Here is a 16,699-nt window from a genome sequence, read left to right as displayed (position 1 = left end):
TAGAAGGCAGAAGACAGGAGGGTTCCTAGAACCTTCCACTGTCACCTTGGCAGAGCCAGATGGGAAGGTCCGAGTGTGGGTGCAAGAAAGGAGGGAGCTCGGAGTTCAGCCGAGAGACCGGCAGGGAGAACCAGGGGAGCTGGGAGTCCCAGCTGCTGTCTTCATTCTCCATCTCTCCGGCCATCACTGTCCCTTCCTGACCCCACATGTTTCCCCAAAGCCTATCCTGCCACCTTGAACTGTAGCCCAGCTGGGGGGCCACCTGGCCACCCTGTGACACCCCACCTGGCTCTGGTCATACATTGAGGCCGGAGCTCCTCCATGCCAGCCTGCGAATGCCTCCCTGGCTCCTGCAACGTGTCTCTCTTCTGTTCCAGGATGAGAACGACAACCCTCCCACCTTCAGCAAGCCCGCCTACTTTGTCTCCGTGGTGGAGAACATCATGGCAGGTACGGCCTGGGCTGGGGAGGCACGAAGGCGGGAGGCCAGCAGGCATGGCGCCGACGGCATGAAAACCTGACCTTGCACACGATCGCCAGAGGCCCGTGCCCTCCCTGTGTTTCCCAATGACAGGTGGAACCTCTGGAGATGTCCAGTTGTCTGCCAGCCCACAGTTCTTTACAGAGCACCTACTGTGTGCAGTTGCTCGGCTAGGCACTTGGTCCCTGCTCCCCTGCAGCTAGTTTTCCTGCAGGGAAGAGAATAATGACCAATGATTAATTCAGCAACCTTGGTTAAACAAGAGTATGCAGGGAGTTCTGAGTTTCCGGGGCTATGAGGCCGGTCCCAGGGCCCATAGTGGCCGAAGGGGTCACCTTGGAGGATGGCATGTGTTCCTAGGTGAGGAGGAGAATGGGAGGCTCCTCCCTGGGCTGTCTCAAGTGCCAGGGCCCAGCTTCCAGACCCAGGGCCACCAGCTCCACACTCAGGTTCCAGGGGACCTGCTGTGTCCTCAGGGCAGGCCGGAATCTTCACCCTTACACCCAGAGTGGACGTTCTGTGGGGGAAACTCTCCTATCAGGAATTGCTGCAGCAGCTGGAGGAATCAGGGATGGTGAAATCAGAGGTAACCTTCCCTGGCATCACAGGCCCTTCTAAAGAGAACCTTCAGGTACCTTCCTGGTATCTGATGATTTGCTGGGCAGGTGCCAGATTGTGCCCAGCCCACCTTTACCCATCCCAGTCTCAGGCATCCCCTGGAGAATATCACTCTGAAGCAGCCCCCTGCACTCCCCATCACCCCCAGAGCCTCTGACAAGGAGAGACCTTCATCGTGGCATTTAATCCTCTTCCAAGCTGAGTATGCTGGGATACAGGAGTGTGTCAGGGCAAAGGTACCTGTCCTGCTCAGGACAGGACTGAGAGTCAGATCAGAGGCCCCACGGCTACCTGGAGAGCCCCAGAATGACCTGACTGTCCACAGCCCCCTGCCTGGCCCCTCACGCCCCCTGGGACTATCGATTCATCAGCATAATAGTAACCACGGTCTGCAGTTCAGTGGGAGCTACCGCGGGCCAGGCCTGTGCCCCGCGTGTTTCATCCTTTGGGATCCTTGCCAACCCCACAAGTTGGGCTTTATAGTTAGACCCATTTAACAGAGGAAGAAGCTAAGGCTCAGACAAGGCAGTTGCCAGAGGTGCTACCAGACTCCAGCCTGGCTGTGGTGACTCTAGAAGGCCACACACTGCCCCTCCTCGCCACCCTGCCAGAGCTGGCAGCTGGGTGGCAGGCGGGGGCTGAGTGCCCTGGCAGGCACAGCTACAAGACACGCTGCCCTCAGAGTCTGGCCAGGCAGCTGGCAAGGCTGGCCCCCGACCCAGGATTTCACAGAGATGGAAATGAAGGAGAAAATAAAAACCCTGATAAGTTCTCCTTGTGATCAAGATAAAAGAAGACCAAAACTGAATACAGTAAATGTAGAGTAATTTAATATGGAGCTTCATTTCTTTTTGAGTCAAGGTCAAAGCTGGTCCCTCTGAGCATGTTTAATACGGTGACCAGGCAGGGAGGGATGGGGTGGGGCAGTGGCGCACTCTCTGAGGCCGGGCCAGGACTGAGTCGGGGACCGGGACGGAGGCGAAGGACTGGATCCATCCCAGGCTCCACCCACTCCCATGGAGCCTCGTCCCCGCACAGCCCAGGAACCTGGGCCCTGGGAACAGGCGCTTGAGCCCACTGTCATCCCTGGGTCTCCTCAGCGGCAGGCTTCCTACCTCCTGAGGGCTCCTTCCCCTTGGGCCTGTGCTCCCGTCCTGCCCCCGGAGCCCGGGGCTGTGAGCCCCCGGTGAGCAGCACCCCACTCCTTTTGTCTCCCGGAAGGAGCCACGGTGCTGTTCCTGAACGCCACGGACCTGGACCGCTCCCGGGAGTACGGGCAGGAGTCCATCATCTACTCCTTGGAGGGCTCCTTCCAGTTTCGGATCAGCGCCCGCTCAGGTGAGCCCCCTGTGGCCCTCGTCCTCTGCACCTCAGGCTGACGCTCTGTCCTCTGCCCGGGGACCGGCCTCTGGGCCAGCGTCTTCTCCCTTTCACAGGAGGCCCGTGTTTCTGAGCAAGTCGGCTTTGAGCACCTGGTTTTATCCCTGAGATACGCATTTGTGTGAGATTACTGAGCTTACCCCCCACACAGCAACATTCATCCATTCACCAGAGAATGTCTTTCAGTGATGAAGAGCCCTGTCATGTTTAAAATGTGTTCCATTTTACCCGTATCTGGCTAACCCACTGCTCTTCAGGGACACCCTTCTGCAAGCCTAAGTGTCTCCCTCCTCACCTGCAGACCTCATTCTTGAATCCTGGCTCCTCTTCCTAACATGGTGTGTGCCTCAGTTCCCCACCTACAGAGGATGCGCAGATCGGGGCTGTTGTGGGAATTCAGTGAGTCATTATAGAGAACTCAGAGGAGACTCTGGCACGTAGTAAGTGCTAACAAAGCTAGGTTATTATCATTATTTTCTTTGGTCTTTTCACCCTGGGGACCCCATCCCCAGCTCCCTGCTCAGCCTGTGTAACTCTCCTTTCTTTCTCATTTCTCCATATGCCTCCCTCTAGCTTTCTCTCCTCCTTGAGGCAGGGAGGGAAGAGGCGCAGAAAAAAGCAATAAGAGAACCCAGCCTTCTAAAAGAAGCTGGGAAGGAATGGGAGGCCCCCGATATTCATTCATACCTTCAGTCAGCTATCAGTGGGGGCCTGTTCCCCTCCAGGTGCTATGCTGGGGAACAGGATGGAGTAAGACATGGCGTCACCCTCACGGGGTTCCAAGTCAGCTTAGTGGGCATGCAAGGCTCCCCACTTCCAAGTACCCACTTGTGTATTGGGTAAGGGAACTTGTAGATGCCAAACAGGCAAACCCTGAAACCTCAGTGGCTTAGCACAATAGAAATTCTAACTTACACAGCAGTCCAGTGCTGTGTTCAGGGTACAGTCTTCCACATGATGATTCTGGGACCCAGGCCCCTTCCATGTTGTGGCTCCAAGGTCACTGCAGAAAGGAAAAGGGAATATGGGGTCTTGTGCAAGGAGATGTTTATGGGTCAGGCCTGGAGGTAACATACATCACTTGTGCCCACATCCTGTTGGCCAGAACCAAGCAATGGCCCCACCTAGATGCAAGGAAGGCTTGGGGAACATCATAGTCCCTGGCCTGGCAGCCCCTCCCCAGCAATCATTCTGGCCTGGGAGGGGAGCAGGAATCTCTGACGAACACTGGCCATCCCTGCCACAGGTGATCGGTGGCCCAGCAGGGCATCGAGTCTTCCTGTTATTCATGCCTCCCTGCTCAAAGTCTGCCTGCAATCTCTCTCTCATCCCCCTTTCCTGGAAGCTTGGGGAGCAGGTGGCTGGTCCTGACGTGTACAAAGACTGAACACACCCAGGGCTATCCTGAGCCTCCCTTTCCACCTCTGACAAAACAGGTGCCTCCCTCCCTGCTCTCAGGAGCCTCCACCCTCAGCAAGCCAACGTTTCTAGGGAGCTCAGAGGAATAGCGTTAACGAATATTAACTGCGTGCTCAGCACTGTTCTAAGTGCTCTGACCAGCATCACCGCCGCTCTGAGGCAGGTACTGGCCTCACAGCATCCCCATTTTCCATACAAGGAAACTGAAGCATAGGAGAGGTTAAAGTCACTTGACTGAGGACTCGCGGAGCCTGAACTTCCAACTCCAGAGCCCACACTTTCAACGCTCCATTCTATAAAGCTGTGGAGAGCCGCGTGCCACCCCCAGATACAGTGGCGGGCACACTGACCTTTCAGCACCTACCCAGCCTTCCCAGCCAGGGACTCCATCTCCACCCCGGGGCCTTTAATAATGATATGGACATTTTCTTGCTGCCTTAACACGGCTCCTTCAGCTCCAAAGGTGTAAGCGTTTTCCTCTGAGCACCTTGGTCAAATTAGCCAGGCCTGCTCCACAAAGGTGGCCTTAATTGGATCTAATTTCCCAGACAGGAGGAGCCATCTATCATGCCAACAAGTTCATGTTTAAAACTTTTTAGAGCTTAATTTCTTTTTTTTTTTTTTTTTTTTTTTTGGGGGACCCGGCCCTCTCTTTGTTGTGGCCTCTCCCGTTGCGGGGCACAGGCTCTGGACGCGCAGGCTCAGCGGCCATGGCTCACGGGCCCAGCCGCTCCGCGGCACGTGGGATCCTCCCGGACCGGGGCGCGAACCCGCGTCCCCCGCATCGGCAGGTGGACTCCCAACCACTGCGCCACCAGGGAAGCCCTTAGAGCTTAATTTCTTCCTCACGCTGCCGATTAACTGACACCACCGCAGCAAGGAGCGTGGCTCTGTGGGCAGACCTTTGTCAGGCTTTTGTTCCTGGCTTTAGCACCACCCCCAGCTCCCTTCTCAACCCTGCACAGGCCAGAGACAGGCCAGCATGGCAGGAAGGGAAATTTGAGAGTGAAAGAGTCCTAGGGACCACTGGCCCCACTCCCTTATTTTATAGTAGAATAAATCAAGCACAAAGAATTTAAGTAACCTGCCCCAGGTCACGCAGCTCAGGCAAGGGGGATAGCACACAGTCCGTGCCCTTGGAGAGCCCTCACTGTCCTTTGGAAGGAAATGAGCATTTTCTGAGTGTTGGGAACTTCACCCAGAGTTATTTAATCCTTCCAAAGCTCTAACTTGAAAGCATCCTAATCTCTCTTTTACACGTGAGAAAACTGAGGCTCAAAGATATTAAGTGACTTTTCCAAGGCCAAGCATCTGGAAAGGGCCATAATCAGAATTCAGATCTGGGCTTCACTGTCCTCAAAGCATCGGCTCTTTCCCGTGGCCCACGTGCGATGGTAGATGACCTGGCTACTGTACTGTACTGAAGCTGGCTTGTGCTGGCTCACACCTGCTCACGAGAGCCAACTGTATACATCTCTTCCCAACTCCAGGTTCAATGCCATCAAGTGGGCAGCTGAAAATGGGCCCTGGGGGCTTCCCTGGTGGCGCAGTGGTTGAGAGTCCGCCTGCCGATGCAGGGGACACGGGTTCGTGCCCCGGTCCGGGAAGATCCCACGTGCCGCGGAGCGGCTGGGCCCGTGAGCCGTGGCCGCTGAGCCTGCGCGTCCGGAGCCTGTGCTCCGCAACGGGAGAGGCCACAACAGTGAGAGGCCCGCGTACCGCAAAAAAAAAAAAAAAAAAAAAAAAAAGGCCCTGGTGGGAATATTTATAACTATGGAAATCAGCAAATACCATTTTTTTTCCTTTGGGGAGCCAGTTGTCAAACCACTGCCAGATGACTTCCACACTTTAATTACACCAATATACAAAGAAAAGCCCAAAACAGGCTGACAAAGATTATGGTCTATTTTAAATGTTTATATTTAATAGAATAACTTGTTTATACACTAAAGAAAATTCAAGGCATTATAATTATGTCGCGTACAAGGTAATTAAGGAAATTATTTTATAACTTAAATCTCAGTGCGCTGTAGGTTGAGCCATCTAGAATGAGCCGCAAGTTGGAACATGCGTGAAGCACTTGGTGTGTTTCAGTCCTGTTGCTGTATTTCTGTGACCATGTGAATAAATAGTGCCAGGTGCCGCTCTAAGCTTTAGAACTAAATTAGGTGAATTAATCCCATAACAGCCCTATGAGGTAGGCCCTATTATTGTTCCTTTTTAACCAGATGAGGAAACTGAAGCACAGGGAATTTAAGTAATTAGTTCCAGTTGATAAAGCCAGTGAGGTAGTAGCAGTCTAAGTGAGAGGTCCTTTGTGAGTGAGCTTGAGGCCAAATGTCCCTCCTGCCCTGTTCTCCAGCCCCTAACTCCATAATCAACCTAGGTTTTCCCACATCTGAAAATATGTCCTCCCCACGCGGTTATACTGCCCAGCTCTGGGATTCGGGTTCCCAAGGCATAGGTGCTATGCCCTCTGCCCTGTGAGCACCATCTCACCACCCCCCATGCACACCTGTACATTCACACATGTGCAGCGAGGTCACTGGATCTTGCAAGCGTCTCTCTTTTGCACACTTGCTCTTTCCCTCCTTCCCCAATCCCTCCCTGGCCCACCCAAACCCTCTCTCACGCACCCCTCTCTCCTGCAGGTGAAATTACCACCACCACCCTGCTGGACCGTGAAACCAAGTCTGAGTACATCCTCATCGTACGGGCAGTGGACGGGGGCGTGGGCCACAACCAGAAAACCGGCATCGCCACTGTGAGTGCCTGGCCCTCCCCTGCCCCCAGCTCCCCACCCGCCAGCCAGGCTGCTGCCCCCAGCTCATCTTCAGCTTGCACCACTTAGGCCCCTGGGTGCTTGTGTCCTGAGGCAGTGTGAGGCCTTGTGGGAGTGGAGGGAGGGTAGCAGGTACCAATTCATTGTCAGCCAAGGTCAGCCCTGGGGCCTCCACAGCTATGGGAAGAAAGACATTCCCAGGAATTCCCTGGCGGTCCAGTAGTTAGGACGCCGTGCTTCCACTGCAGGGGGCACGGGTTTGATCCCTGGTGAGGAAAAATCCTGCAAGCCACACAGTGCGGCCAAAAAAAAAAAAAAGGCATTCCCACCTGGGACATGGGGGCATTCCGGAGGAGCAAATACTCTCTCTCCTGCCTCCAAAGACCAGCTGGGAAGAGGCATGAGCCCCATAGTTCCCTCCCTGCCTTGGCACCTGCCAAGAAGCTGGGACAGGTATTCCTCTCAGAAGAGTGCCTCAGAGCGGGAAGCAGGGCCCTGGAGGGTTTCCGGGAGCCTGTTACCACCCCACCCCTACATTTGCAGCCTAGGTTTGCAAGAGATGATGAGAAATGATGCCTAGGTTTCCCTGCCATGAGCAAGTAGGACCCAGGAAGGCCCAGAGCCCCATCCAAGGCCTTGGTGCCTCTGAGAGTAGGAAGCTAGAGGAAAGCCATTTGAGGATCCTGACTGAGCTCTTAGCTGCAGAAGAGGGTGGGGGAGTGAGACACTCCCTCTGTGGGAGAGCAAACAGGAAGAGTAGCTGACAGGTCCCTTCCTTATCCTCATTTGCTCTCCACCTGGAGCCCTCTCCTGACCTCTCCTTTAGTCTTCATCCCCCCCACAGCAGCTACCCGCATCCTGACCCAGCCAGAGGAGCTGGGGTGCTGTCACTCGGCCGGGCACTTGGCTGAAAACCCCCAGCGCCCTATTCAGTCATGGGAGGCCCCTGCTAATAGGACTCAGAGCTCTATAAATAATTTACCTGGGTGGCAGGTGAGCAGGGGAGGAGCTCTAGGGATTCTATCAGGTTCCCCGCCCCAAACCTCCCGCATGCTGTCGGTCACCTTCAGCCAAGACTAGGGGTGGACAGAACAAGTCCCAAGTCACAGGAACGATCTCAGGGGTCATCTCATCCATTCCTCTGCCTCGGGACAGCACCTAAACCCCCTGAAGGGTCTTGGCTCCCTCCTGTCCTTGAAAGCCCAGGCCCTGCCCCGAGGCCCCCAAAGCGGGTGGACCTGGTGGAGTTAATGCCAAGGTGCCCCATAGGCATCTGAGTGTGTCCCCCAGCGTGGGCACTGTCCTCACACAACTCAGCTAGGCGCGTCCCACAGCGCCCCTTGTGGCTTTGCAGGTGAACATCACCCTCCTGGACATCAACGACAACCCCCCCAGATGGAAGGACGCTCCCTACTACATCAACCTGGTGGAGATGACTCCTCCGGACTCTGACGTGACCACGGTAAGTGGCGGTGGGAGGCAGAGCTGCTAGGCGGCCCTTCGCGGGGTGTCTGCCATTCCCACGTGAGCCCTAAGGACCTGCCAGTGTGGTGCTGATGGACTTAATGTTTCCCTCGGAGCCAGCTCTAGGAGCCGAGTTCCAGAAGCTCTCTTACATGGTGAAAGGTAGTCAGAGGTTGGGGGAAAGCCCTCACACAGTCCTCAGTGACAGCGGACTCCAGGCTTTGTCAAAAGGAGCACAGGCAGCCCAAGGACAGTGCCAGAGGAGCTAGGGCTGGTTCAGCTCGTAGCCACCCTTAGGACTGAGACCCTAGGACTCTGGCCACCCCCTCAGGAGAGCCCCCAACCTCCCGTCCCCCGCTCAGATCGCGCAAGCTTCAGCTCTGCCCTCAGAGCCTTCCTTCACCACTTCCATCACTGCAGCCATCGGCCTGGGTCAGCTGGCCCAGGGCTGCCCCAGCAAGGGGTTCAGAGTTCAGGGACTTTCTGGCACGGGATGTTCCAGGTTTTCACAGGCTCCTGTGTGTGCTGCGTGCAGGGAATGTGACTCAGGGGAGGGGAGGGGAGACACAGCCAAAAACCTCAGGGCGTCCAGAAGGGAGAGCAGAGTCCTGAGGAAGCTGAGCAAAGCCAGGCCTGAGCACCCCACTCGATCCGCTCTGCTCTGGGATTCACATTTGTGAGGCTTTCTTTTCGCCCTCATATTGTGCCCCGTTTGGCCTCATTCAGGGAGGCTTCTCCCCAGATGTCCGGCCCCACAGACGCCAGCCAGCCCTGTGATAGACATGAACCTGACAGATTACGGCAACCCAGCTGGGACATGCCAGATGCTGTGCATGTGTGGTCCCACGTGGCAGATGGATTCCTTGCTTCCGCTGTATGATGGAGAAAATGGAGAGTTAGCGTTTGAGGGGTTTGCCCAAGGTCGCAGAGCTAGTAAGATAGTAAGAGACAGTGTCAGGACTGAAACCCAGGTCCCACCTGGCCTTTATCCCTCTGTTGGCTCAGCGGTGCTCTGACAGGTGGCCCAGGTCCCGAAAAACTGGAGAACTCAGGTGGGATGAGAGAAGGGATGGTAACTTTCATATCCAGCTCTCCAGGAAGGCTGCCCCACACTGAGTGCAAGCAGCCTTGGGGTGGTGGTGCCTAGCCTCCCTGCCCCACACCACATCAACCACAGCCGGTAGTGACAAGGTCCACCTGGTCTAGATGGGAGAGGATGTCAGCCTGGAAGGAAGGACAGAGAGAGAGAGAGGGAGAGAGAGATGGCCATCACGTCTGTCCTGTCTTCCTTTGTACAAGTTCAGGATCCGAATGACTCTCGACTTGTGGGCGGGTCCCCCTTGCAAGGATTCCTGTAGGGTGGGGGTGGGGGCCGGGGTAGGGATCTGGAATCTGTGTTTTCTCAAAGCCCCAGACTGGGAGCGTCCTTCCAGCTCAGAGCCAGATTTGGCAACCGCTCCCCTAGGCCCTTTCCTCCGTGCTCTCTAGGCTACGGATCCGATGGGCGCTCTCTGCTGCCACCTCATGTACACTAGGGGTCTAGACTAGGACAACCCCAGCCAGAGACCCCAAGAGCTGGGGCAGAATATTCACCTGTGAACATCTGTCTGGTCAGCTCTTACCTTTGCTTTACGTGACTGAGAAATTCCTCCCAGAGGGAACTGAGGAGAGAATGTGGCTGCGTGGAACAGCAACCAGGGGTGCCATTATTAGAGAGTCCACCTGCCAGGCAAAAAGTAGTTCGGCCCGGCCGGGACTGCACTTGGCCTTGGGCAGTTCCCAGATCAGGTCCCCGGTAGCCTTCTCCGGGTCGCCAGCCTCTCCTCACATCCTCTGAGCCGTGAGCAGGTAAGGACGGTGGGCCAGGGGCCTGCTGCCCAGTGCCCCCTCACTCTCCAGGAAACCTCCACAAACCTTCAGGGAGCACCTACTGTGGGTCAGACCCTGTGCTTGGCAGGAGTACGGGAAGCAGCAAGTTTCCTCTCCACCTTCAGGGAGCTTGGTGTCACTCCTAGGCTCAAACCCACCACTGGTTCCCACCTTAACCCTGTGTAAAAGCCAGAGTCCTTACTGGACCCACCCGGCCCACAGGATCTGCCCCACCTTAACTCTGGGGAGATGGACGTGTGTGTCCACCCCTCAGTGTAGAGTGGACGTGGCCGTTCCTCCCCCAGCTTGGGGCAGCCACAGGGATGGGGGACTTCAGCTTTTCCGTGACTCACGGTAGTGTTTGAGCCCTGAAAAAAAAAAAATGTTAATGACTCAGAAATTCAAAAAGAAAAGCGCAGAATCAGAATTAAAGCTTGTTATATTAAACGTCTGCCAAACATGTTGTGACAACCTTAGAAATGACGCCATTTAATGTCTGTAAAAATTTCATTGCATGTGAGGACAAATTGTGGGTTTGATTTTCTGGAATCCCCAGTTACGTGTGATGATTGCTAGGATGGCAGAAATGAAGCCCACATTAACTGAGCTTGTCATAGCAAAATAATTTCAAAAGGAATAGTCATAAAAATTCGTTCAGATTTTATAGCCGTGAAACGTATGTACGCATATATACACGGGTACATTGTAATACCTCTGAGGGGGCCCCCTGGGGCCTTCTAAGGCCTCACGACGGCCCTGGGTGACGTAGGGGTTGTGGCTGAGGTGTGAGAAAAGTGGGCTTCAGGCAGGAAACAGCTAACCCAGAGGTGACATCAAGGGGGAGGTGATATTTGAACAGAAACCGGCCTACCTGCTGACTCATCTCCCACCCCCCTTCTCAGAGCCACCGTGCGCGCGCGCGCGCACGCACGCACACACACACACACACACACACACACGCACGCACGCACGCACGCACACACACACACACACACACACGCCTTTCAGTTTCCTAAACCTGCTGAACTCTTTCCCGCCTTGGAGCCTCTGCGCAAGCTCTTCCTGCCCCCGCAGGGTGCCCTTCTTCCTCTACTCCCCACCCCTGCTCTTCCCATGGCTGGCTCATTCTCCTCCATCTGCCCCAGCTCAAAATGCCACCTCTCTACACTCCGTTTCTTTCAGAGCTGGCCACACAATCCGTGTTTATCTGTTAGTTAGGTTGCTTGCTTATTAAGAGGCAGTATAGCTCAGTGATTAAGTGGGCGCCTCTGGTACCAAAATGTCTGGGCTCTAATTCCAGCCATACTACTTACCAGCTGTGTGACCTTGGGCAAGTTACTTAACCTCTCTGTGCTCCCACTTTCTCAAGTAGAAAACGGGGATAAAGTCTTCACTTGGTAGAGTTGTAGTCATACTTAATGAGCCAAAATACACAAAGTACCCCGGCACACGGCGAGTGGTCAGCAAATGACAGCTGTTGTCGCCATCAGCTGCCCCCGCTGCTGGAATCACATCTGTCTTGTTCAGTGTTGAGCCCCAGTGCCTAGCACAGTGCCAGGCACATTGTAAGCGCTCAGTATTTGTGAATGAGAGCTGTTGATGAACTTGTTCGCCTTTCATCCCCACCCTACCTGGCTCTCCACTCCACCAGGTGGGGTCGAGTCTTCCTTGTCAGAGGGAGACTAGGGTGTGTGACCAAGGGCCCCTCTAGAGGGAGCCCTGGCCACTGCCCCTGGTGTCTGAAGTGCAGGGTGAGTCCAGTGATTTTTTTCAGAGCTGTGTGCAGACGATCGTGTGCCATGTTCGTGTGCACCGGGAGCTGACCAGGGAGGTGTCTGTGTGCACGTGTGCACCGCAGGCGTCCAACCCGCACGGGCGCGAGCTTGCAGAGTGGCCGTTCTCTGTTTGCAAGTGAGATTTTGGCCCAACTCTCCCTCCCCGCTCCTGCAGCCTCCTTCCAGGACCTGGCTGATAGGCATTGATTTAGAGCCTTTCAGAGCCCTCCAGCAAAATAAAGGAGAGGGGAGAGGGAGAGAATTCTTCCCCGTCAGGCCAGGAGAAAAATGACGAGCATGAAATGGGAAATAATGAGGGGAAAGTGGTGAGATTCTATACAATCGCCCAGCAGGGAGCTTGCAGGAGGGGTCCCAGCCCACTGCCTTCTCCTGTGCCCCCATGCCATGACCAGGGAGTGGGCCAAGGGGCCAAGAGTCAGTGCCCACCCCCAACCATGGTCACTTGGAAGCAGCTGCCCAAGGTACCCCCACCCCAGCACTCAGGGGTAGTGGAAGGTATCTCAGCACATTCAGCAACAGGCTGCTGCCCTGGAACGGGTGGTTTAACTGCTCTGTACCTCAGTTTCCCTATCCAGAGAAATGGGAATAAAAACTATCTCCCTCCTCTAACTTGAGAGGAGCATTGTAGAAACACAGGGCTTGCTGGTCTCCTCTGTCCATCAGTGGGATGACTTTGCCTGGCTGAAATGATACCAGGAGAGCCTTGTCCCCTGCTGTCGATACAGGGGTGATGGGGTCCCCATTATAGAGGCGGGGAAACTGAGCACCATGCCCACAGCACAGTGAGGGCTGCTTAGGCCTGGAAGGCTGGGGCCTCCCCCATCCCCATTGGCACAGCAAGGCTGGGAAGGGAGGAGATGGGCTGAGCCGCTGGGGTGGGACTAGAGCCATGTCCCACTCTCTGAAGCAGAAGAGGGGCCCAGAGTGGCTCGGAGTTCAGCGCCAACATTGGCCTCTCTCCCTGACCTCCCTGGGGCCCAGGGGCAGATGGGCACCCTGAGCAGGTGAACCATCTGTCTGTTCTGGTCTAATGGCCCCTGAGACACCGCGGGCTGAGGATTAAGCCAGAGGAGGGACAGATTCTGCCGCCAAAGCACAAAAGACCCCACATCAAGTAAGATGAAGGAGCTGACACGGCCAGGCTGTCATCGCCACGTGTTCTGGAGTTAAGAATGACACCGTCCTGATGCGGCCCCTGGGACTGCGGTCACCACCCGCCATTGATCTTGTCCCCCTCTGGTGCCGCAGTGGCCCCTGCAGCCAGGGTTGGGGGTGAGCGGAGGGGTGGGTGCCACTGCTGTCCGGGGTGGGAACTGAGTCAGCTCCGAGGCTGGTGTTGTCTGACACTGAGGCTGGCCCAGGGCTCTGAGCTCTGCTTTCCCCTTGTGGGCGGTGGATGGTAGAGAAGGTCCTACAGGGCAGGGGATTGGTGGGCGTGAGGACCTGGGAGAGAATGCGCTGCAGGGTTTGTTGCTCTGGGTTAGGTCAGCAGTGAGGCTGATCCCTTCATGGGGAGGGGCTGGAAAGTTAAAGGGGCCAGAGTGTCTGGGGCCCCTGTCCTGAGACCCTCCCCCTTCTCGAGGATGGCGTTCCCCTTCAGGGAAACTCAGGCCTCTCCCTCCTCCAGCCTCCCCTATCCCCAGCCCCATGACTGGCCCACCCTCCAGACCAGGGGACCTATCCATGGCTCCCTTCCCATGCCCTGTCATCCCTGGTGTCCCAAGAGGCCCAGTTCTTTTCAAATTGCCTCACAATCTACAGCTCCAGAGGAAAGAAGAGAGGGTTTGATGAGGAACCCAGTTCCCAAAATCTGTGGTTTCAAAGCCTTTCAAAAGATCAGCCAAGGCTTTGGACTCCCCAACCCTTCCCAGCCCCCACCCTGAAGAGTTCCGTGGTCGTGAGCTACAGGGACTCCTCCCCCAAAAGCTCCATGAACACGTTACCCCACGTGTCTGAAAAGGAAGGATGCTGGCGGTGTTTCCTGCCGGAGGGACCTAGAGCCGCTTCCTGGCTGGGAGACTTTGGGAGACTCACCGTGCCTCATCTGTGAAATGGGCTTCATTATAGGTGTCCTCCTCGTAAGACTGTTGACACAGCAGGTGGAGAAGGCCTGGTGTCTATGAGGTTCGGGGAGCCTCCTATATGCTATCGGGTGCTAAGTGTGGCTTTTACAGATCAGAAGCCGAGGCTTGAGTGGGGAAGGGGACTTACCTAAAGTCAGAACGGCGGATGGAGAAGCCAGGAAGCCCAGGACTTCCAGTGCTTGTTCATCTTCTGACCTCCTTCCTCCCCACCCCCAGAGATCCCCCTGCTGAAGCCAGGAGGGAGACCCACCTCCCAAGTTTGAGCGAGGATACCTCCTGCTCCTGGGCCCGGTGTGTGAGCTCAGACAACCCGGGCGGGCAGCCCGGGCCACAGAGACCCCCTCCCTGGCCTGGACTCAGTGGAGGGGTCGGTTCCTCCCGGGCAGGTGGTGGCCATTGACCCAGACCTGGGGGAGAACGGCACTCTGGTGTACAGCATCCAGCCACCCAACAAGTTCTACCACATCAGCAGCAGCACAGGCAAGATCCGCACCACGCACATCATGCTGGACCGGGAGAACCCCGACCCCCACGAGGCGGAGCTGATGCGCAAGATCATCGTCTCCGTCACAGACTGTACGTGCCCCTCCCGCCCGGGCTGGGGACTTCCCCCCGTGGCATGTCCTCTGGGCATCCTGGGACCTACCCAGGAGGGCTGTGTCTTGATGACTAAGAGTGGAGTGACACCCACTTCCCAGTTGTGACCCAGCCCTCGCAGAGGGCAGAGGGAGCTGGGGGTGCAAGGCCCAGGCTGCTTCGTGAAGGGGCCCCTGGGATGGAGGGCCACTGAATCGCCTTTCTCCACCCCCCTTCTTCTCCTGCACCCCTCTTTCCCTCTCCTGTCCCCCCTTCTTCTCCTGCACCCCTCTTTCCCTCTCCTGTCCCCTAGGTGGCACACCCCCTCTGAGCGCCACCAGCAGTGCCACGGTGTTTGTGAACCTCTTGGACCTCAATGACAATGACCCCACCTTTCAGAACCTGCCTTTTGTGGCCGAGGTGCTTGAAGGCACCCCTGCGGGGGTCTCCGTCTACCAGGTGAGTTTCCCTTTCCTGGCCCGGGAGCCTGCTCTCTGTCATCTCCCTCACCAGCCAGCCAGCAAGGGAGCAGTGGGTGCTGTGTGCCCAGCCTTGTGACGGACACTTGGCAGGGGCGGGACAGGGGAGGCCAGCCCGAGACCATCAGATGGGACACACTCCACACCAGACTTGGAGAGCCAGTGCTCTGAGGGATGGAAGTGGAAGGCTTCCTGGAGGAGGAGGGGCTTGAGCTGGGTCTGGAAAGGAAAGCACCACAGGAGATGGCTAAAGGCAGAGGGAGGGAGGGGGACAAAGACTAGAATTCTAGGAAGCCAAATCAGTTTCTCAGGGCCCGATTGTGGAGGGCTAGCCCAAGACCCTCAGCACTTCAAGCCTATAGGTGGCTCTAGAACACGAAGAAGGTCAGACGAGTGCAGCCCAGGCATCCCGCCTCCATGGGCAGCCCCCTCTCTCCTATGCTCTCCTGTAAACCCCAAGGCAGTGCCACACAGTGGGTGGATTCCCCCACTTTTCAGGAGACTTACAGAGACTTTCCCAAGTCCCTGTAGCCGAGAAGGGGTAGGGCCTGATCTCGAACCTGGGTCCTCTGCCTCCCGCTTCATCACCCTTCTGGTCAGGGAGGCCCTGAAGGTCCAGGTTGAGGGGAGGAGATGCCCTAACAGGGGCTATTTAGAAACACTGGAAAGCCCTCAAAGTTGAGATGGGCTTTGGAGTACGACCAAGATGGGTGTGGGTCCCAACTCCACCACCTGTGTGCTGGGTGACTTGGAGTACACTATTTAACCTCTCTGGGCCTCAATTTTCTCACCTGTGAAATGGGGATCAGAAGAGTACCTGGCTGGCTGTGCTGTGGGGATTCGATCAGACACCTGTGTAAGCCACCTGGCGCTTGGATTGCAGGAGATACACAGTAGCCGATGTGCTCGTGATTTATGTGTCTGTCGTGAGGGTTTATACCCTAGAGACAGCGGGAGCCCATGGCACAGGGTTAGCCTGATCCCATTTGCTAAGGATGCGGGGATGGTTAACCTTGGCCATGCCCTGCAGGCCCACTGTGCTTCAGTTTCTTCGTCTGTAAAAGGAGATTAAGGATCCAGGGAGCATTCACTCTCTCCAACAGAACATTCTCCCCAAACCCCCAGCAGGGGGAGCTGTGATCCAGGGAACAGCAGCCAGTCCCTGAGAAGTTCCCCAAATAGGAGGGAGGTTGGCGAGAGAGCCGATGAGCCCCGAGACCTGGTTCTCCAGGGCTCAGAGACAGCAGAGGAAGGAAATGCCCACCAGCACAGCTTCTGAGTTCACAGAGGAACTGTCTCAGAGTCATGAGAAGATGATGGGAGGAGCTGGGAGCATTTAACTGGGAAACTGTCTTCAGATACAGAAAGAGGGCTCTGACCCAAGCTCAGCGGTTCCCCAGGTGCCCTCTACAACCTCAACCAATAATGATTTCTGCTGAATGTGCAGAAGAACTTTCCCCAGGGATTAGAGCTGTGTGCAGACAAATTGCAAGTAGTGAGCCCCCCGTCATGGAAAGCATTCAAGCTGAGTCTGGATACCCTCTTATCCAACTTGTTGGATGTAAATTAGAGCAGATGACTTTGACATTGTCTTTCAATCCTGAGAGTCTTGGCTTGATCCAAAGCTCTTATTTTAACTATTATTGTACATTTTTTCTCAAATGTCTTGAATCGTCTTCTGTAAAACTTTCAACATATCAGGGTCTTGAGTCAGGAGCTCTCATCAGGACTAGAGGTGCAAATGGGAACAG

The 16,699-nt window shown here is 55.8% G+C and overlaps 1 protein-coding gene across 1 annotated transcript in view; it reads left to right on the top strand.

The window, feature by feature from the left end:
- CDH23 (cadherin related 23) overlaps nucleotides 1-16,699 on the top strand; it is a 450,353-nt gene that overhangs the window by 330,132 nt on the left and 103,522 nt on the right. The window contains exons 20-25 of the mRNA XM_027129962.1: nucleotides 378-450; nucleotides 2,321-2,437; nucleotides 6,550-6,662; nucleotides 8,035-8,142; nucleotides 14,280-14,469; nucleotides 14,783-14,928. Coding sequence (XP_026985763.1) covers nucleotides 378-450; nucleotides 2,321-2,437; nucleotides 6,550-6,662; nucleotides 8,035-8,142; nucleotides 14,280-14,469; nucleotides 14,783-14,928 — 747 coding nt within the window. The remainder of the gene's footprint in view (nucleotides 1-377; nucleotides 451-2,320; nucleotides 2,438-6,549; nucleotides 6,663-8,034; nucleotides 8,143-14,279; nucleotides 14,470-14,782; nucleotides 14,929-16,699) is intronic.

This window comes from Aethalodelphis obliquidens, unplaced genomic scaffold (assembly GCF_003676395.1).
Source record: "Aethalodelphis obliquidens isolate GAN/ISIS:26980383/991018 unplaced genomic scaffold, ASM367639v1 scaffold37, whole genome shotgun sequence".
Classification (NCBI taxonomy): domain Eukaryota; kingdom Metazoa; phylum Chordata; class Mammalia; order Artiodactyla; family Delphinidae; genus Aethalodelphis; species Aethalodelphis obliquidens.
The sequence above is the reverse complement of the archived record's forward strand: the minus strand, read 5'-3'. Positions and strand labels throughout refer to the sequence as shown.